Here is a 22,631-nt window from a genome sequence, read left to right on the forward strand (position 1 = left end):
CCCTAGTGTTTAAAGTAGTTCCGGGTATATAACACTTCCTTATAAACACTTGTCAAATAAATGATCATATAAACCAAGGAGACAGGAGTTTGAAAAAGATTACCAAATTTAAGGTTGGAAAAAAAGCAAAAATAGATTCTAATGGAGAATTCAGCTCAAAAACCGGTAAATTCAATTTGAAAATCATTGTAACTGGTTCTAAATTATAATTAACCAAACATATGTTCTTTCCCATGCTCTAACAAAAGCAAAAGACCAAATTCGAATATAGTAATTTAGTAGTAACACTTGGAAACACTACTATAAAACACAAATCTGTGATTTCTTACTGATGAAAAAGTACAATAAGACATACCAGAGTAGTCAGTATCCTTATCTCTGTAGGTTTATAGGCATAGATTAAAATTCTAATAATAAACTTGAATTTTTAAATAATTTCATACTTCTCAGTATTTCTTGTGACACAGGGCCAATGAGAATTTCCATTATATCACAAGAACACTGAGAACTAAAACCTTAATGGACACTAGAAAACTAGAGGATACTATCTATAGTGACCTGTTTTATGTGGATATTTTACTCTGTAAACTAATTACAAGAGGAGCTTTCAGTTGAGTAAGCTGCAGTCAACCTGAAATAACACAACCAAGGAGATTCTAAGGAACCAGCTTAATTAGTAACATGTGTCCCAGTTTCAGGGCCCTCCTCCATGAAAGACTCTTCTTGGTCCTATGCTTCATATTATATTTTTTTAAAAACTTAAAGGAACTCCTTTGAACTAGAAAATTATATTAGGGAATATTAGGGAATTTTCCCATTAACAAAAAATAACTTATTTTTTACTTACATTCATCATAGAACCCATAAATGCGATTGATGCTAGCACACTCATGGTTTCCTCTTAAAAGAAAGAAGTTCTCTGGATATTTGATTTTATAAGCCAATAACAAACAAATGGTTTCCAAAGACTGCTTTCCTCTGTCCACATAATCTCCTAAGAAAAGATAGTTGGCTTCCGGTGGGAAACCTCCATATTCAAATAATCGCAGTAAATCTGTATACTGTCCATGAATATCTCCTGAAAACAGAAAAAGCCAATTTTAGAACATTTGGTTACTGTGGGAAGCAGCTTCAAATGATTTGCAATGTTTACACTCTTGTGTAATCCTCTCCCCTTGAATGTAGGCTGGAGCTGGTGACTAGCTTCTAACAGGGATGGGCTGTCACTTCTGAGATTAGGTTACAAAAGATCATGACTTCCATTCTGCTCGTATTCTCTTGCCTTTTCCCATTCTTGATGCTGAAGCCAGCTGCCTTATGGAGAAGCACACATGGCAAGTAACTGAAAGAGGCCTCTGGCCAACATCTCATTAGGAACCAAGCCCTCAGTCCATCAGCTCATAAGGAATGGAATCCTTTCATGCTGAACCTTGAGATGAATGCAGTACCTAGGTCACAACCTTGTGAGACCCAGAACCAGAGGACCCAGCTAAGCTGTGCTTGAATCCCTGATGCACAGAAACTGTGAGGTGATAAATTCATGCTATTTTAAGCCATACAGTTTTGGAGTAATATGTTATACAATAGATACCGAACATGATAACTATAAGCCGGTAACTTAACATTAGGTAACTTGTTATACCAAACAGTAAGACAAATAGCCAGAATTTAGAAATATTTAGTACAACTAACTTATACTACCCTCAAATTATTTCTATATCAAAGCATTTTAAAGAGTACCTTAGAGAGAATTTGAATCATCTTAAGATGTTATAAATAACTACATTTGATTTAGAGTCACAGAAGAGATTGATCATTTCCAAAAAAATGTTTTTAAAAAAATTTATTTTCAAGTAATCTCTACACCCAACATGGGACTCAAACTCACAACTCTGACATCAAGAGTTGCATGTTCTACCAACTGAGCCAGCCAGGCTCCACAAAATTTCATGCTACCTCTTGTTACACTAAGCTAATTAACTAATGAATTCAACAAACATTTTCTTAGCTAATACCTTTTATTAGCTAGGTACTGTACCAAGGAGCACCAAGCACATGACTTAATAAACACAAGAAAGAGAAAAAATTGTTTAAAGAGCACCCTAAGGGCAACCTGGGTGGCTAGTTTGGCGCCTGCCTTCAGCCCAGGGCATGATCCTGGAGTCCCGGGACCCATATCCGGCTCCCTGCGTGGAGCCTGCTTCTCCCTCTGCCTGTGTCTCTGCCTCTCTCTCTCCCTGTGTCTCTCATGAATAAATAAAATCTTAAAAAAAAAAAAAAAAAAAAAAAGAGCACCCTAAACACCTAGAGTTTACAGGTATGAATGTGAATCACTAAGAAACATGCACACAGGACAATGAAAATTTTACATACAGAAATAATCCTTGATTGAGCAAAAGATGACAATTAAGTCCATAAAAGCTGTCATAATAACAGCCACTACAAGTTATCAAACCAAAAGCATTACTTTTGGATATTACTTACACTATTTCCCACTGTTACGTAAACTATGAAAAAATGCTTTCTGTACGATTTTTAAAAATATTTTCTTTATACACAAGAGAAAGAGAGAGGCAGAAGGAGAAGCAGGCTTCCCTGCAGGAAGCCTGATGCAGGACTCGATCCAGGACCCTGAGATCATGAGTTGAGCCAAAGGCAGATGCTCAACCACTGAGCCACCCAGGTGCCCCTTTCTGTACAATTTTTGTGGCTATGACGTGATTCACTCAACCTAAAGTTGTAAGTTTTTGTTTTGGGCCAAAAGCCACTATAAGACTTTTAAAAGAATATAAACTGTAATGTAATATAATCTTCAAAATAAACTCACAACAAAGGTAGAACACCATGGATAGTGCCAAACTGACCCCTAAAACTCGATTCTTGTTTTTTGTTACTGGTGTATCAGAATGCCTATTTCTCCACAACCTTGACAATACTGGATTATCAGTTTCTGACATTTTTTCCCCTCCCAATCTCACTACATTTGGGATTTGTTTTTAAATTGCATTTCATTGATTTACTAGTGAAGCTAAGGATCTTACGTTTACTGGCCATTTGAATTTCTTCTAAAATCTGGCTTCAAAAAAAAAAAAAACTTTCTCTTAGTCTTTCTTATTTGTTTCTAAGAACTAAAAAATATGAACAGTGACCTTTTTATCTGATGTATATGTAACAATCATTTTCTTCTTGTAACTTACCATTTTATGAAAGTTGCAATTTCCATATTTTATGTAAATCAACCTACCAATCCCTCTTATACATAAATATTAATATTAAAATGTTTTCTCTAGATCTACCTTCAATGTAAATAGGGGAGAAAAACTGATATTTAAAATAGAGCTTCCAACTTTACTCATTTACATACCACAAATTTTCAGGGGTGCTTCCAACTCCAAAAGAATAGGCTGGCTGAGAAAGATCTCCCGAGACTTGATACATAAGCCCCGAACTTCTGCTTCAGTCATCTGCACAATCTTTCCTGGACGACATCCTCGTACTGTTAAACAATAAATAAAATGGTCAGTTTTTAAAAATTTATCTATAAAATAATAATCCTTAAAAAAAAAAGTCATACCCATATTTTGGAGATCAGGAAAGTCACACTGTCAGTAAACTACCAGATACCCTGTTGGGTCCTATGACTAACAGTAAGATTATTCCAGGGATCTCTGGGTTCTATCTATATTGTTGCTGGTTCCTGATGATGCTCCTAAAGGCTACTGCCACAGAAACGCAGTCCTCTTTGCTCTCCAGTGGCCAACCTTGAAGCCCAAGAGACCCAACAGTTGCAGAGACAGCACCTTTGAGGACAGCCTACCCTCTCAGCAAGTCTTATGTTTAGGAAAAGGCCAAAATACCATAATTAAAAACCAGTGGTTATGAAGAAAGGAAATTAAACAAAAAGTAGCTGTCAGCAGGTGATTTAGTTTCACACACTTCCTCAGAATATTATGAGCAGTCCTATGAATTAAAAACCTTCCTCTCCATTTTCTGATCAAAACGAAACAAAATTTAAAAGGTGCCAGATAGTTATTAAATTTTAGTGATTATGTTCATAGTAGAGCAGTAGCCAGTTTCCCAAAGTGGTTATAATCAATTTATAACCCACCAACAATGTTGCTCTACTTCTTTACCAACACTGAGTATTATTAGTGTTAAATTTTAGCCATTTTGTTGGGTGTATGGTGGTATTTGATGATATTTCAATTTGCTTTTCCCTGATGATTAATGTTGATTACCTTTTCATGTGCTTAAAGGGCTATTTGGATATCATTTTTTGGGAAGTTCATTTGTTAACTGTCTTTTAAAAAACGGATTTGTAGAAATTCTTTATATATACCAGATGAATCTTTTGTTGGATCCATGTATTTTAAGTATCTTTTCCCAGTTTATGGCTTGCCTTTTCTCTAATGCTTTTTTTGATGAACAGAAGTTCCTTAAAGACTTATTTATTTGAAGGAGGAAGGAATGCGCATGGGAGAGGGAGGTGCTGAGGGAGAAGGAAAGGGAGAATCTTCAGCAGACTCCCCACTGAGCAAGGAGCCCAACAACTGCTAGGCTCTATCTCATGACCCTGAGATCATGACCTGAGCTGAAATAAAGAGTGGACATTCAACCAAGTGAGCCACCCAGGAACCAAGAAGTTCTTTATTTTAATGCATTTAAATCCATCTTAATTAATTTTAATCAATCTTTTTTGGTGTGTTTTACATCTAGTTCAAAAAATTTTTTCTCCTCTAAAGGTATTTCATTGTGTTTCCTTCTAGATTTTTTACTGTGTTCACCTACCTTATATTTGATAATCCATCTCAATTGTGTGTCTGGTTTGAGGTAAAGGTCAAGTTTCATTTTTACCCACACAAATATCCAACTGATTCAGCATCTTTTATTGTAAAGATCACCTTTTCTCCATAGAATTGTAGGGGTAGTGTTGTAGAAAAATCAGATGACCATACATGAATGGGCCTATTTCTGGAAACTCTATATAGTCCCATTAATTAACACAATTTGTTTTTACATCAGTACTTAATCTAGGTTTTTACATTTTCAAGTATGTTTTAAAATTGGCTTTTCTATTTTCTGACACCCCAACCTATGGAAGTTTTAATTGGGAATGAGTATAGTCCAGGAAGAATTACCTTAATCAATAAACATCATATTTTGAGTCTTCCAATCCATAAACATCATATTTCTCCTTTTATTTAGATTGTCATTTGTTTCTCTCAGCAATGTTTTGTAGCATCTAGGTGGCAGTCTTGCACATTTTCATTAAATGGAGTTGAGGGGGCACTGCTTTGTAAATGTGTTTTCTTTTTCATTTTCCAGTTGTTCAGTATTAGCATACAAAAATATAACTGATTTTTGAATACTGACTTTGCTTCCTATTCTAACAGTCTGAAGATCCCTTTGGACTTTCCAAGTATACAATCATATCATCTCTGAAGACAGTTTTACTTCTCTTCCAATCTTTGTATCTCTTTATTTTTCTTCTTCAATGAATTGGCTAAGACCTCTACAACAATGTTGAAAAAAATGTGCTAATGATCTTGTCTTGTTTCTCAACTTAGAGGAAAAAGCATTCAATATTTCACCATTATGATAACTATAGTTTTACACATACTCACCTAGTTTGCTAAGAATTTTTATTATGAAGGGTACTAAAATCTATCAAATACTATATCTCATCTATTGAGATAATCATGTAATCCCACCTTATTCTGTTAATATGATTTATATCGAGTGTTCACCTTACCTTGGATTCCTAGAATAAACCCCACCAAATTTGACATTATCTTTCTTATTGTAAGATTCAATTTGCTAATAATATGCTCACAATTTCTGTGGCTATATTTATGAAAGATATTGGCCAGTAATTTCCTTTCCTTGGTATCTGCCAGATTTGGGTATTTAGGGTTCGGCTTTAAAAACCACCACCACCACCAAGTTGGGAAGTGTTCTCTTTTTCTGTTTTCTGTGAGAGACTGTATAAAATTGGCCTAATTTCTTCTTTAAATATTTAGGTTGCCAGTGGAACCAAATGGTCTTGGAATTTCTTTTTGAGAAATACTTCAAGTACAAATGTATTTTCTTGAACACATATAAGACTATTCAGATTTTCTACTTCTTGTGTCAGTTTTGCCAAAACAATTTTTCATCTAAATTATAAAATTTATTAGCATTATTTATAAAATTTTGTTGTCCTTCAAAATACATATTTTGAAGTGATTTTCTCTGGATCACTTGAGAATACATTGTATATATCATGCTCCTTTACCAGGATATTATTTCATAAGAATTATTCTCTTATATATAGCACAGTATAAAATAACAAGATTCAGGGAATTTATTTTTTAAAGATTTTATTTATTCATTCATGAGAGACACACAGAGAGAGGCAGAGACATAGGCAGAGGGAGAAGCAGGCTCCATGCAGGGAGCCCGATGTGGGACTCCATCCCGGGACCACAGGATCACACCCTGAGCTGAAGGCAGATGCTCAACCACTGAGCCACCCAGGTGCCCCAAGATTCAGGGAATTTAACATTGATATAAATATTTAATGTTAAGAATATACTGTAATTTTAGTAATTCTCCTAATCATGTCCTTTATAGTATTTTCTTCCCCTCTCATACAGAATTCAAGCCAGGATTACATTACTGCTTTTATTTGTTCCATAACTTTATTCTCCATTACTAGTTATGTCTCCTGTATCTTTTTGATATTGGGAATTTGTTTCCTATTTCTACATTATTAGTCTTTCTAGGGGGGTTTTCATTAATCTTTTCAACAACTTTATTTTAAAAAATCATACATTTCCTTTTTATTGGATTTCTGCTTTTTATCATATCTTATATCTTTCCTTCTACTTTTTTTAAAAGATTTTATTTATTTATTCATGAGAGGCAGAGGAAGAGTCAGAGACATAGGCAGAGGGAGAAGCAGGCTCCTCGCAGGGAGCTCAATGTGCAACTTGATCCCTGGACCAGGATCACACCCTGAGTCGAAGGCAGAGGCTCAACCACTGAGCTACCCAGGCATTCCTTTCCTTCTACTTTTTTGAGGGTTATAATTTGCTTATTCTTCTCTTGTCTGAAATAGAAGTTTAATGTTCAGGCTCCCGACCCCTACACTAAAATATATAAAGTTCTACATCTCCCTCTAAGCATTGCCTTTTGCTACAATTGCACAAGTTTGACATGTATTTTCCATTATTGTTCAGGTCAACATATTTTTTATAATTTTCACTATTTCCTCATTAACCAGTAAGATATGTAAAAATACACTGCTTATTTCTAAATATTTGAGAATTTTCCAATTATATGCTACTGGTTTCTAGTTTATCATTACTGAAATCAGAGAATCTGAGGTCTCAGATTTACTGAGATTTGCTTTGTGGTACATCATATGGCCTATTTTAGTAAATGTTCATTCCATACTATTTGAAAAGTATCGTTGCTGGGTGAAGTGCTCTGTGTGTGTCAATTAGGTCAAGTTTACTGTGTTGTTTAAATTTTCTAGACCCTTACTGATTTTTTTCTTTGTTCTATAAGTTATTGAGAAAGGTCCATTAATTAATCTATATGATTGTGGTTTTGCCTATTTTAACCTTTGATTCTATCAACTTTTCCTTTTTGTGCTTTAGACCTATATTAAATATCTAAAAACTTTAAGATTGTTCTATTTTCCTGTTGAATTCATCTTTCAACATTATGCAATACTCTTCTTTACCTCTAGTAATACTTCTTGCCTTATTTTTTTAAGTAAGTTTATTTACTTTTTAAAAGATTTTGAGAGAGAGCGAGCGAGAGCATGTGCGACTGTATGCACAAACAGGGGAAGCAGCAGAGGGAGAGGGAAAAGCAGGTTCTCCACTGAGCAGGGAGCCCAACCCGGAGCTTGATCCCAAGATCTGGAGATTATCACCTGAGCCAAGGCAGACACTTAACTGATCGAGCCACCCAGGCACCCCTTAACTACTATTTCTGACATACAGAGCCAACCAGGTTTCTTTTGGTTAATATGTGCATGATGTATTTTTCCCATTCTTGTACTTACCCATCTGTGCCCTTAAAATTAAAATATGTCCCTTGTAAACAGTAGTTAGGTCTTCGGAGCTTTGCCTTGAGTTTTTACTTCTTTGATATTTACTATAATTATAGACAAAGTTAAGGTCTTCCATCCTGTCATTTGCTTTGTTATCACATTCTCATTCCTTTACTTTTCTTACATTTCTTTGAAATAATATTATTCCATTTTCTCCTCTATTGGCTTTTTAGTTATATATTCTTTTTCTTTTGGCAGTTACTCAAGAGATAATGCACTTTTGACTTAGGTACCGCTTTCTGGCCTTTTGTTCTATAGTCATATACCGCTTCCACACATTTTAAACCCTATGAGCCATAATTACTATTTTAAATAGTATTAATTTATATTTACACACATTTATCCTTATTGTTCATTTATTTCTGCCGTTCTGTTCTGAGATCATTTTCTTTCAACATGAACTTTAATATCTTCTAGTACCAGTCTATACCAATAAATTTTCTCAGCTTTTGTGTCTTTATTTTTTCTTCACTTTTGAAGGACATGTTTACTGGATTTAGAATTCTAGGTTAGCATTCTTTCTCTTCTTTCAGCAGGTGAAGAGACTTTTCTATTGTTTTTCTGGTGTCTGTAGTTCTAGGTGATGTATGTATCGACCATCACTGTTCTTCTCTGGCAGCTTTTAAGATTTTCGTTTTATTTTCAGTGGTTAACTCTATGATGGGTCTCAATATGGTTTTATTTGTATTTTCCTACCTGGAGTCCACTGAGCTTATTTAATCTGTATTTTGGTATCTTTCTCAGTTTTGGAAAAACTGGTCAGTATTCTTGGTCAGTATTTCCTCTACCTGTATTTCCTCTCCACCTGGGACACCCATTATGCATGTTAAACCTTTCCACTGTCTCCTGCTTTCTCTATTTCCCCCTCTATTTTTTCCCCTCAGCACCGCATAATTTCTACAACATTTTTTGTAGCTTACTACAACTCCTTCTGTTTCTAATGTCCTAGTAATAAGCCCAACTCTCAAATTCTCTTTTTTAGTTGTAAAGTTTCCAGGTCTTTGATAAATTTTTCCATCACTTATTTATCTTGAGCATATATATCTAATCCGTTAAAGTCTCTGTGATCATTCTAATATCCGAATTGTCTATGGATTTGTTCCCTTTTTTCCTCTTGATTTTTGGTCAATTAAGCCTGTTATTATTTCACTGAATGAAATATCTGATTATGGATGAAAATTGTGTAAGTTCTAGATGACATCTTCCTCTGTAAAGTGTTGTTTCCTTTTAGCAGCAGGGAGAATAACAATGACTTACATCTTCTTGAGGACTGCAGTCTACTTCAGTTTTGCTCTCCATCTTAGGGAGTGGCCATGATGGAATATCAGTGGAAAACTCACAGTGTAATACAGCCCCTCTCACTTGGCAGGCTTCGACGTTTGCCTCTCTGGCACTAAGGTGATGCTGGAATCTCTGCTTGGATTTTTAGCTTTCCAGCTTACCGTTTTCTTCTGGGTTTTCCTAGGATCTTGTCTTGCACATGTGTACCTTAGAAGTGAGTCAATGAGAAATGTGTGGGAAATAACAGAAAGGGAGACAGAACATAAAGACTCCTAACTCTGGGAAACGAACTAGGGGTGGTGGAAGGGGAGGAGGGCGGGGGGTGGGGGTGAATGGGTGACGGGCACTAAGGGGGGCACTTGACAGGATGAGCACTGGGTGTTATTCTGTATGTTGGTACTAAGGGGGGCACTTGACGGGATGAGCACTGGGTGTTATTCTGTATGTTGCTAAATTGAACACCAATAAAAAATAAATGTATTATAAAAAAAAAAGTGAGTCAATGACTTTAGGGGGACCTAATTCTGGGGTTAGAGTCTATGTGGTTCTCTCTTCTTTGGGATTCAAGTTTCAACTGTTTTAATCGCCTCAGACTTCCATCTTTCCTTTAGTCCAGTTAAGACTGCCACTTTTTGTTTGGGATCTATTATTCCTCTGTACCTCCAGGAAAAAAGCCAGTGATTGGTGAGCTTACTGGTGCTTCCCTTTTTACAGAGATCAAAACCCTCAAAAATTTTGTGTTGGTTGCTCAAGTAAATATAGAAAAGGACACAAAATATGATTATAATTAGCCATACATTATTCAGATAATTACATATAAAGAAATTTGAGGAATAATTTGCAAATGCCTAGATACTAATGGGTCATAACCCCCTATTTAACCAATTCTGACAGTATCAGTCACATAACTTTGGTGAAAGCACCAAAGTCTCCTACTCCTGATAGGTAATCTTTCTGCACAAACATGTCTACATCAGGAAAGGCGGAAAACATGGAGCTCTGAGGGTCAAATCTGGCCCAACTCCTGCTATTGTGAATTTTTATTTTTTAAAAAATTAGGGGGAAAAAAAGACACATAAAAATTATATAACTCTTCATACATAGTGTTCTTCTACCAGAACACAACTACTCTTGTTATTTATTTTCTTCCTCTCACCCCCATTAAATTATGTATTATCTATGGGTACTTTCATCATACAATAGCAGAGTACATTAGTTGCAACAGAGAGACACAGGGCACTCCCATCACTTCACACTGCTTCTCATGGTACTACAAATTGCAGAGATACCCTTATAACTCAACAGCATCTTGAGTGTCATGCTTGTTGCTGTACTGCAACAGTTCATTCTACTTTTATTACAGTGCATACTCATCATTTCAAAGCAGAAAAACAGAATGCAAATGTTATATTTTTAAAGCACAGTGCAGTGTGGATTATTATTCTGTTACTGAATCAGATGGCTAGGCATTGTAACATTACAGCTGTGCTCAAAAAATATGTATATATGTGTGTACACACAGGGGCGCATATATATTTACAGTACCAGACTAAGCACTCATCACAACATTCCCATCTCACCAGAATCAATAGAAAAATTTGAAAATTTTAAATGGAATTTCATCATAGAAGAATTTCTTCACAAAGATAAAATGAGACTGCAACCAAAGTTAAGTTTCTAACTGGCTTGTGTGTTAGCAAGAAACACCATTCACTAATGGTGAGTTAATGAAATCATGTTTGATTAGAAAAGCCAAAGAAGTATGTTCCAAGAAAATAAACTTGTTTAAGACTATTAACCTTCCTGTAAAAACTGTTCTTGAAGTGTTGAGGACAATGGGAACATCAATAATCAATCAAAAAACAAGACAAAATGATTTTGAGTGGTCTTCCTTGGCTCTTGGTGAGTTCACAAATATCACTGATACTTACTTAACTGTTGGCTTATTTGAGGAGCCAATATGAATTAATTGACCGAAGAGTTAATCTCTATGAACCATCGATGTGGAACTACAAACAAAAATATTTTCCAGAAGTTGAGAAAAACAAAACAAAAAATGATAGTGGCAAAAATACATATGGAGTGCAAAAAAATCTAGTTAGACAATTATACAAAGCTTGTGAAAATTTAACGTGTTTATACTGTATGGAGCAATTGCTCAGCAGAGAGGCATTTTATTTTTAAATTTTATTTATTTAAGGGGAGAGGGGCACAGGGAGAAAAAGAATCTTAAGCAGGCTCCTCATCCGGCTCAGGGCTTGGATCTCATGATCCTGAGATCATAACCTGAGGTGAAATCAAGGGTCAGATGCTTAACCAACTGAGCCACCTAGGAGACCCAACAGAAAGATATATTAATCTATCACATATTGTTGAGCCCCTGGTATCAATAGTGAACATCATTAGTGTTCATGAACTTAACCACTGCCCATTCCATGAGTATTAGAAATAAAAGCTAAATATCTCGAATTACACTACCACACAGTTTAACGGCCCAGTTGTGACAGTTTTATTGTGTTTTTTTGAGCTCAGAGCCAATACTGAAATTTTTATGAATGACAGCAATCATTATCACTATTATGGGGAGTTTTATAAATTAGATTTTGGGGCAAACCTGAGTTTCTTAATGATCCAATCTAAAATTCTAAGGCAAAAAAATACTTAAACACAAAACGTATACTGTGGTGTCATTTTGATAACTAATGCTGCTTGAATCACAAGCAAATGTCAAAGCTGCTTTATATACTCCCAGTGTTGCCAAAAGTTAAAGCAAGATCTTCATTTCCTCACAGATTTGCACTGGAGATATTTTCAAAGATCAAGCCACAATTCCAACAACATTCTTTAGATCTCAATGCTAGTACAAAATATATCAAAATCTACTTAACTGTGTAAGCTGAGTAGTTTCCACCTAGCCCTCTACCGGAATTGATTAGTGTGCAATGTGATGACACACTAAAAGGCAAATATCAAGAGAGGAGTAATAGAATTCTATAAACGCTTTCCAAATGCCTAAAATCATTAACTAAAATCATATGCTTGTGGACTGATATCAGTATTTGGCAGCACCTATCTGTGTTAAGATACCTTCCCAAGATGAAATACAGAAGACCTCATTATAGATCAGCTTTAAGAGGTTAACTCTTGCAACTGAGCTTCAATTAAACAATATGTTATCTTCTCCCCAAAGAAATCCCCTCTTCTCATGATTACACAATTGTATTCACTCATTATAGTTCAAATTTCATATTAACTTAAAAAAATTTTAAATGCAGGTTTGTCTTTTAAATTACAAACAGCATGTGAAATGCAGGTATTTTTGTGCATATGGTGTACATACTAATTTTGTTTCAATAACCACCTGTTTTCTCCAGCAAGTTTTTACTAGTAACTGCCTTCTCTAAAACAAAAGATGCCAAGAAAAAAGAAGCAACTCCACTATCATGTTTGCCCCGTGAAATCTTAGTAATCCTCATTAACCTTTAATATTTTAATTCACACTTACTCTACTCTATCCTACCCACCCCCAAACTCACTCAAAGTTATATATGAATCAATAGCAAAGTTAACTTAAATCCAGACTTCCTAAATTTCCTAATTTTTTTCTGTAGGATAAAATGGCAATTTTTCCATATTTAGCACATAAGTCTCCCTTTAAGCCACATAAAGTAATAAATAAATAAAAATCTTACAAGTGGCTAAAATGTGTAATTTTTGTTTTAAGTGAAACAATTAGGGAGCTGTCATACTTTCCATTTATCTTAAATCTGCTAATAGGAATAATTAATGTGGCCTTCAGGAGGTCTGTGTAATACCTCAAACCATAATAGTGTGTATTTATGTGAACATACATATTTTTCTGAGAAGGCCTATGGCTTTCATGAATTCTCAATGGGCCCTGTGAATAACCATAAGTCAAAAACTGATTCCAGATACACTAGTAAGCAATTAATGAGAAAACAGTAAGGAAGAAAAATAGCAGATACAAGTAAGACCCAGATGTTTCAGGAACAGAAGAAAAGTCCCCTAGTTCTGTGATTATCAAAGTGTGATCCCCTTCTCCACTATGTTGACATCTGCATGGTACAAAAGCAATAGTGGGCAAAACTGCTATCACCATAGCACAAACCAAATCAGTGGCACCAAGCTGTACTGGTAGTCACTGATGGCATTCACTGCCATGCACTTAAAGTGAAACACAAAAAAGTTAAGTGTCACTTAAGAATGCCCTCGAGTAGTAAAAATTATCAATTTTATTAGATTTCCATCGTTGAGTATATACCTTTTTAATATTTTGTGTAGTGAAGTGGAAAGTGTCCATTTCTGTATACCAAAGCACAATGGTTGTCTTCAAGAACAGCACTCGTGTGACTGTTTTACCCACAAGCTCAACGAGGCACATTTTTCACAGAACATCTTTTTTACTGGAAAGCACAACTGACAAACTATAGTTATTTACAATTAGGTATTTAACAGATACTGTTGAAAATGAACAAAGTGAGTCTGTCATTTCATAGAAAACAACTGACAGCATTTGTGCTAATGATAAAACCCAAGCTTTCAAGTGAAAGTTAAAATTTTGGAAACCTTGTATCCAGCACACGAACTTGACAGCTTCTCCATACTTAAAAAAACTTCTGAAATCTTGTAGTACTAACAAGTATGATTTTTCTGAAATCTTACAGTATTAAAAAATACAATTTTTAAAAAAGATTTTATTTATTTATTCATGAGAGACACAGAGAGAAAGAGAGAGAGAGAGGGAGGGAAAGAAGGAGAGTCAGAGACACAGGCAGAGGGAGAAGCAGGCTCCAGGCAAGGAGCCTGATGTGGGACTCGATCCCCAGTCTCCAGGATCAGGCCCTGGGCTGAAGGTGGTGCTAAACCACTGAGCCACCCGGGCTGCCCAATATGATTTTTTTAAATATTATGTAAGATGTGTTCAACATTTGAACATCCGCATAACTCAGTTTAACCAATATTTTCCAAATGGCCAATGCATGTTGCCAAGAATGTGTAAGATACATTTAAAGTGCAAGATCAATGCATTTTCTTGAAAAGTAACAAAAAAACTGATATTTCAGATTCCATATTACAACTAACGTTTATACTCCTTCATTTTCCAAATACCTATCTGTATGATTAACTTCTATAAAACCAGACATTACAGGGATTTACTTATCACATTTTTTGTTGCTTTAGAAAGCATTATTTATGCTAACATGTAATGGGTCATTATTATTTTTAAATGAACTAAAATTTTTTTAATTGTTTAATTTCTAACACAGTACCAGTAACACACATAAATAAAAGCTCTTATCCTCTATTCTTTTGAGGAATATAAAGTGGTCCCAAGACTCAAAAAGTTTGAAACCCACTGCTCCAGTGCCTAGCCAAAAGAAGGCATACAACAAATCTCCTTAAATTACCTTTCACCATGTTGTTCTGCCTAGAAATATCTGCCTCTCAACACCAACACTAGCATGTCAAACCAGATTACAAACTCTGGATGATGGAAATACGAAAGAAGTCTTTTACACATACATACACATATATGAGAAGAGTGGGAAAAAGAAAAGAGAAGAGTGGTTGTATGCGATTAATACAATGTGAGGAGGACACAATATGTTAGATCTTCACAAGGAATAGCCATCTCAAAAATTACTATGGGGAGTGAGAGCTCAGCAGCATAAAAAGTCCTCTATTACAGTTCAGATTTATATTAAATATTAATAGCAGCTAACATTTTCTGAGCTTTTATTATGTATTAAGAATTGTTCAAAGTGTTTTATCTCTTCAATCTTTACAGATGCATTATGAAGTATATATACTTAGTATCACCCCCAACATGCAGAAGAAATTGGGCCAGAGCTGAAATTAAAAACATGCGGAACCTGTACCTTAAACCAGTATAAACATCACCTCCCACTGTATCAATACTGATGAATCTTAAGTAAATACATTAACTGAGTAAACATCTGATTATCATTCAGGATTAATGTAACGCATAACTACTGGAGTTTAGGCCTGATGTTCATAAAACACAGTCCTCCTTTCTGTCACTGTGTAATTTAGATCTGTCTCTCACTCAGAAGGCTGGGTATTTTCTCTGATTACTTTGGCTCAAATATCTGATAAATATTCAAATAACATAGATGAAACCTACAAATACCTATGAAGTTTCCTTTTCAATTTACTAACTGAAATAAAAAGTCATTATAGCCATAAAATATAACATTAAAGAAAGCTATATAATAGATGTCCTTAAACTTCTTTTTTTTTTTTTTTCCCTTAAACTTCTTTTATTATGAAAATTAACTTTTGATTTCTCTCATCTTGAAATGGGAGGTAAAATTAGGGGAAAAGTCAAAGTAGTGTTAGATAAATACTCAGAGCAAGAAAATGCTTTGGTCAACCTGTAATGACTAGATGGGAATTTAGTAATATTCTGATGAATATTCTGGGGACAAAATTCCTTTACAGTGAAACAACCGTGTCAAAACCTCCAAATTACATAGTGTTGGCATATATCAGAACCCAAAGGCAATGCTCCAACTATTACTTAAAGACCTCTTGCCCTTGCACAGACACAGGTAAATCTGGGAAGGCAGAAAGAGTCCTGAGGCCAGGGATTTTGGGAAAGGAGATATATTTATCTGTCTGTCTATCTGATCTCATAAATCACTCTGCTACACATGTGAATAGAGGCAGAATAAAGGCCAACTGCCACTGTCCTTGTATTACTTTTTCTACTGCATTACAGATACCCACCTAGTGCAGGGACTGAATTCTCCATCACTAGGAAAAGACTGGCTACTGGTTATTTATACTTGCTTAACTTCAGAATGAGTTTCTGCATTTTTAGTCTTCCACCTCTAGCTGTAGAATAAAGACTAATTTCCATTAAAGCATTTTCAATTTTATTAACAGATGGAAAGTCCCTGTTGCATGGTGTATCTCAGAGAATGAGATGTAAAAAAAATTGCATTCCACCTACTAATAACCAAGACTTCAAAGGTAATCCAATTCAATCCTGGGGAAAAGTAGAGTTGTACAAGAGATGTGACCCTGATCACTTTCTCCTTCCTATATTCACTGATCCTCTATTTTTCCAGGAAAAGTAAGTCTTAAAATGGCTACTTAGAGCTGCTAGAAGGGAACGGATTGCTGCATAAGGGTATAAATTTGTATCCACTCAAAATTAAATCCTAGAAGATTCAATTGGGAATTCCCATCCTCCACCAGCAGCACTGCATTTACAAACCATTTCTTCTCTTAGCATCCCTATATCCCAAGTCTTCCAGAATAAGCTTTGTTTCAGAAGTACTTAATGATTTTAGTTATTGTTTCTAGAGATCTTGACATTCTTATTTACCTGTTAGAATTGAGAACACATGCCACACTAATGAATACTGTTAAACAGTAAGCATGGAAAATAAAAGAAAAAAAGCCTACTAGATACAATTTGCTATCTTCCCCATTAAACCTAAGTCTTAATATAATCCTGTCTCTAGATTCAGATAGAAACAGATTTCTAAATCCCAATGAATTCTAATCTTGGATTTAAATATTTACCAGAAAATCTCTAGCTCCACATTCAAATAACAAAACAAAAACACTTATGGACTACTTCAAACTTTTCTCTCACTTACTGGAATGAATTAAGAGAAAAACAAACTTTATTTCTGAATCAGTTAAAAAAATATACCATACCTTTATATATCCTCTAGCTTCTCATTCAGGAAGAAGTTAGGAAAGTATCCCTCAGATGATCATCCCTATTCCTCAACCTGCTTTTTCCTAACAAATCTGGTTTTGAATCTATACACACTTTCCCTGCGGAAGCTGAGGTCGAAGCCGAGGTCACCAGGAGCACCTAGACTACTAAGCACTTCCTTCAAACTGCTTAACCTTTAGACTTTTGGGTCATAATTAAACAACTGAAATTGGGGTGGGGGGGAGAGGCTTTAAACAGTCTGGCAGTTTCTCAAAAGGTTAAACATATAGACTCACCATATGACACGACTGAGTTCCTAGCTGTATACCCAAGAGAAGTAAGTGCCCACACAAAAGCTTGTACATGAATGTTTATAGTGGTATTATTCGTAATATCCAAAAGGGGAAACTACCCTAATATTCTCAAGCGATGAATAAATAAAATGGGGTATATTCATACAATGGAATATTATTCATTCACAAAAGGAATGAAATACTGAGACATGACACAATATGCATAAATTTTTGAAACATCAAAAAAAGCCAATCACCAAAGACCACATATTATATGTTTTTATTTATATGAAATGTCTGTAACAGGCAGAATCCATAGAGACAGAAAGAATAGTGGTTACCTAGTGCTGGGAGAGGGATGAAAGGAAAAAGAGTGACGGCTAATGGGAACAGGGTTGTGTTTTGAGGGTGGGTGGTGGTGGTAAGAATGTCCGAAAATTGATTGTGGTGATGGCTGTACAACTGTGAATATACTAAAAACCATTGAATTATACACTTCAAATAGGTAAATTACACAGTATGTGAATTATATCTCAATAAGGCTTTTATTTAAAAAGAGAGCTTTAATGTGTTTTTATTAATCTACTTCATTTTCTCAAATCCGTTTTTTTTTTTGATTTTTTTTTTTTTAAAGATTTTATTTATTTATTCATGATAGTCACAGAGAGAGAGAGAGAGAGAGAGAGAGAGAGAGAGGCAGAGACACAGGCAGAGGGAGAAGCAGGCTCCATGCACCGGGAGCCCGACGTGGGATCCGATCCCGGGTCTCCAGGATCCCGCCCCGGGCCAAAGGCAGGCACCAAACCGCTGCGCCACCCAGGGATCCCAAATCCGTTCTTTTTTAATCTTCAAAAGGACATATAAGAAAACTTCCTATAGGCTTAGTCTGTCTTAGCCTAACTGAATCTTTAGAGTACATAATCCACAAGAAAGGAAATGATCACAGAAGGTTCACAAATTTCAGGCATATATATACACATATAATATACACAATAAAATATGACATAATATAATAAGCATGTATTCATTATCAACAGGTACAACCCAGTTTTTAAACACCTGGATCAAGTCTAGTTGGGAACAGAGCTAATGGGAAGCAATTTTTCACCCTATCCTCTTCACAAACACATCAATCTACTCATTTCACTTTACCTCCTCCCAAAATAAAGCAACATTTATAATTTGAATAAAGTTTGCAAGGGGATTATGCTATACTCCCACTGCCATTCTAACTCCTTTTGGAACTAATGATCAAAGTAAAAAGCCTTCGCTGGGTTTTCCAGGACATCCACAGAAACTAGATTTAATTTAAACAGTCAAGAGCACTATTATAAACTACAAGAATGTGGTAACAGGGTCACCACAGGGGACAGCATGGTAGGTGTCTTTGGCTTTTAGTTCTAAGTAAAACTTAACCCAATATACTGGAGGGATATGCACTATTCACACAAAAAATCAGTATATGGCTTTGTATTAAATAAATTTTTAAATGTTCTAAAAGCGCTTTGAAAATATTATCAGTCATATGCCCACTCCAAAAAAGAAAAAACACAAAATAACTCATAAAATGTAGTTACTAAAAGCTGATTGGTAATTTGATATAATAAAGAAAAAATTGAGAACATGTTTTGGAATTATGATCAACATTTTAAAATGGGACGAAGTCCTAATTTCTCCCCCTAATGTGGACATTCTGACCAAATTTTAACTTATATGTTCATTTAATACTTAAAAAAAACCTAACTATAGTTATTCTGCTAGGCAGCTTTACAAAGTACCATCATTTGAATCTGAGTTAAATTTAACGAGCAAGTAATTATTACTGAAAACCAAGGCAGACAAAAACATTTTCTTTCGCTTAAATACTAAAAATAATTACTTTTTAGAAAATCCAAAACAAACAAACAAAAAAAGAAAGAAAATCCAAGTCTGTCTGGATGTCTCTGCACAGGTCTAGATTTTGGAAAGGGAAAAGAGAAGGAAGCTGCAGAACCTAAGAATCCCAAGAAGGTACTGTCAAACTAAATATATTTCCGGGATTAAGAAGCAAGTAATGAGGGGATCCCTGGGTGGCTCAGCAGTATAGCGCCTGCCTTAGGCCCAGGGTGTGATCCTGGGGACACGGGATCGAATCGCTGCATGGAGCCTGCTTCTCCCTCCGCCTGTGTCTCTGTCTCTCATGAATAAATAAATAAAATCTTAAAAAAAAAAAAATGAAACTCTACTGATGGGAGGGTGTTGAATATATTAACTGAGAGGAGGGTGGAAAAGCCCAGAAATCACTTTAGACTGGGATCTCTTTTGGATAAAGAGCCTGTATTTTCTCTTTGGATTCCTGGTGACTAACCTAAAGCAAGTCAATAAATTCTTGTTAACTTAAAAGAGGAAAAATGTCTAGACTAGATTTCTCTCCAAAAAAAAAAAAAAAAAAAAAAAGGGCGGGGGGAGGGTAAGGTGGGAGAGAAAGAAAGATGGTCCAAAGCCAGAACCGAACATTTAATGTGAATTCACAAAACTAATGGAATCACTCAGCCTTTTTCCTTCCATATCTTTCTTCCAATAAACTTGAACAAGCTTCTATTGAAGCTACTGATTATCTTTAAAAAAAAAAAGTGCATCTGACTTAAAAGGTTCAAGCTTAAACACTTAAAAACACATAAACCTACTGTTCTATGCCTATAAAGTATACAAATACGTAAGTGTATGAAAAGTAGAAATGAAGAAGCTGAGATACAAACATCAGGTTTTAAAAACAGTTAAATTTACAAACCAACTCTAAAATGGATAAAAAAAAAAAAACTAGTGAGCCTGGGCTTCCCCAAAAAGTTAATGAGACATTAAAATGTCCTAAGTTCCCTCTTACAACAATGCACAATTACAAACTACAATTCTTTTTTTCCAAAGTTAAGTATCTCATATACCCAGCAAGATAGTTCACATCTGTTAAAAAGTCCACCAAGTCTTAAGCAGTGAACGCTGACTACAGGCACCAGGGGGCCTCCCAGGAATAACTTGGTAGTAAAGGAAAAGGTAAGTAAGCGTTCCTGGTAAAACTTTACTCTTAAAAGACTGCTGGAAAGCTTTCACATCTGGAGCAAATAAACCGTAGTTTGTTACACAACGGGCACACACACAACGGATGAGATACCGACTGGGAAAGGGAACTAGCCCGCCCCCTCCCCGACCGTCCCCCAAAATACAAACTTCTTTGATGGTTTTCCAAACCTAAGTATGCACTGCGCTTCACCGTAGTAAACAGTTACCTTCAGGTGATCTGAAAGCAAGAAGTCAGCCAGTGCCGTATGCACTCCGACGTTTCCAACAGAGAAGACTAAATTTTTTTAAAAAGCCTGTAGCTTGTTTTCTACACACTTACAAAGCGACTAGCGGTGATGTAAATTTTAGGGGTAAAGGGATTCACAAACAGAAGACTTGCGATTAACTCTGAATATCATCCTGGCCTCTCCCATCTCTTTCTTCCCTTTCCCTCAATCCTCCATCCATAGAACTCTTCAATAAAAACAGAAGCACCCGGAAACTTCAAAGACTTGCCAATACCTTTTAAACACAGGAGAGGCGTCACCTCAGACCTTTCCTAAGTTTGTGCAGAATTTAAATCCTGCTCAAACCTGTTCGTGAATTCTCAGACCCGAAAGCCAATCCCGTCAGCAAACGCGTCTACCTATTTCTTTCCTGGGTGCACCTTCAGCTCGATCAGAGACTTCTATTTCACTAAGTCAAAAAAAAAAAAAATTTTTTTTAAATAAAAATAAATAAGAGGTTCTCCACTCCCGCTAATGTTATCCTCTCTTTAATCAGAGTTCGTCCCGTAGGTAGCATCGTGTTAAAAGCGCCGAGGAGATCCAACAATGGTCTCAACGAGAAGGTTCTCATAAAATTCACTCCCCGGAACAAGAATCAGAGGCAGCCAAGGGCAATGCACAAAGAGAACAGAGAAGAAATACACGTTCCACGGGCACACAATGCACAGAAGCCCGCATCCCCGCGCCCTCGCACCCTCCTCGGGAAGGGAAGGGTCACCCGGCGCCCCTGGCTCGCCCCCCCCCCCCCCGGCCGGCGCGAGGCCGTGACGGTGCCCGAGGGCCGGCGGGGGCACCGCCCGCGGAGACGGCCCCTCTCGCACCGCCTCCCCCCGACCGTGTTCCCGGAGGCCGCTCCCCCCTCAGCCCCCGGCCCAGCAGCCTCCCGGCCCCCCTCTGCGGCCGCCGCGGGGCGGGAACCGGGGGCCCCTACGGGCTTGGGCGGCGGAGGGGACACGAGCGCTGAAGGGGGCGCCCCCTCCCCGCGGCCGGCCGGGCCCCGCACTCACCCTCCAGCAGTCGGGTGATGAGACTGTCCACGTTCAGCTCCCCGTCCGCCATCTTGTCGGCACCAGACGCTCCTTCCCGGCCGCGGGAACAAGGGCTTCACGGCGGCGGAGGCTGCGGCGACGGCTCGGCGCTCCCTCACCTACAAGTCACGCGGCGTTTCGACCCCGGCTCCAACTCCCCCTTTTCCCCCGGGCCCTCCCCCCCACCCCCTCCCCGCCAACTAGTGGAGCGCGCGTACCCTCGGAGGCACACAAGGTAAATAAATAAATAAACAAGTGGGGCCCCACGAACCGGGCCGCGTCAGACCCAGCCGCCACCTCCTCCTCCTCGGCACCGCCCAACTCCGCAAAGCTCACCAGCGCCGCCGACGGCCCCACCCGCAGCGCCACTCACTGCGCACCGCCCTTCCCCGCCACCGCGCCACGCAGCCCTCCGCGCAGGCGCACGGCGCACGCCTCCGCGGCCTCCCCCCGCCGCCCCCCCGCCCCCCCCAGCCCAGGCCTTCGCGCAATCGCACTGGACTCGGTTCTCCCGCCGCCGCCGCCGCCGCCGCCGCCGCGCAGGTGCGTCGCGCTCCCTCGCCGCGGCCGCTGCGCCGAATCGCCGCGGCCACTGCGCAGGCGCCCCGAGGCTGGCGGGGTTCGCTGCGGCCCGGGAAGCTCCCTTTCCGCGCAGCGCGCGGGGGCAGCGCTGACCTTCCCGCTTCCCGGCTGCTCGGGCCGGGGCGCCCCGCACGCAGCGTTGTTGGGCCCTTCCCGCCTCGCTTTTCTCTTCTTGGCTTCCTTCCCTAGTGTTGCAAGCAAGTCACGTTTCCGTTCACCGGAAAACGTGGACCACACTACCCGTGGTGGAATCCCAAGTTTGCGCGTTTGGGGAGCCAGAAGGGGTTATACTATGCTGGAAAA

General features: G+C 37.7%; 1 protein-coding gene across 4 annotated transcripts in view; it reads right to left on the bottom strand.

The window, feature by feature from the left end:
- The window catches only part of PPP1CB (protein phosphatase 1 catalytic subunit beta), a 39,852-nt gene extending 17,542 nt beyond the window's left edge, over positions 1-22,310 (bottom strand). The window contains exons 1-4 of one of the 4 annotated variants that reach the window (XM_072771348.1): positions 22,244-22,310; positions 21,726-21,865; positions 3,365-3,496; positions 848-1,078 (exon numbers count right to left, since the gene is read on the bottom strand). In XM_072771348.1, coding sequence (XP_072627449.1) covers positions 848-1,078; positions 3,365-3,496; positions 21,726-21,777 — 415 coding nt within the window. In that variant the 5' untranslated portion in view covers positions 21,778-21,865; positions 22,244-22,310. Of the gene's footprint in view, positions 1-847; positions 1,079-3,364; positions 3,497-21,725; positions 21,866-21,964; positions 22,199-22,243 lie in introns of those variants that run through there. The other 3 variants (XM_072771346.1, XM_072771347.1, XM_072771345.1) reach the window with 3 other exon arrangements.
- Between the last annotated feature and the right edge of the window lie 321 nt (positions 22,311-22,631).

The sequence above is a fragment of the Canis lupus genome, chromosome 12 (assembly GCF_048164855.1).
Source record: "Canis lupus baileyi chromosome 12, mCanLup2.hap1, whole genome shotgun sequence".
Taxonomy (NCBI): Eukaryota; Metazoa; Chordata; class Mammalia; order Carnivora; family Canidae; genus Canis; species Canis lupus.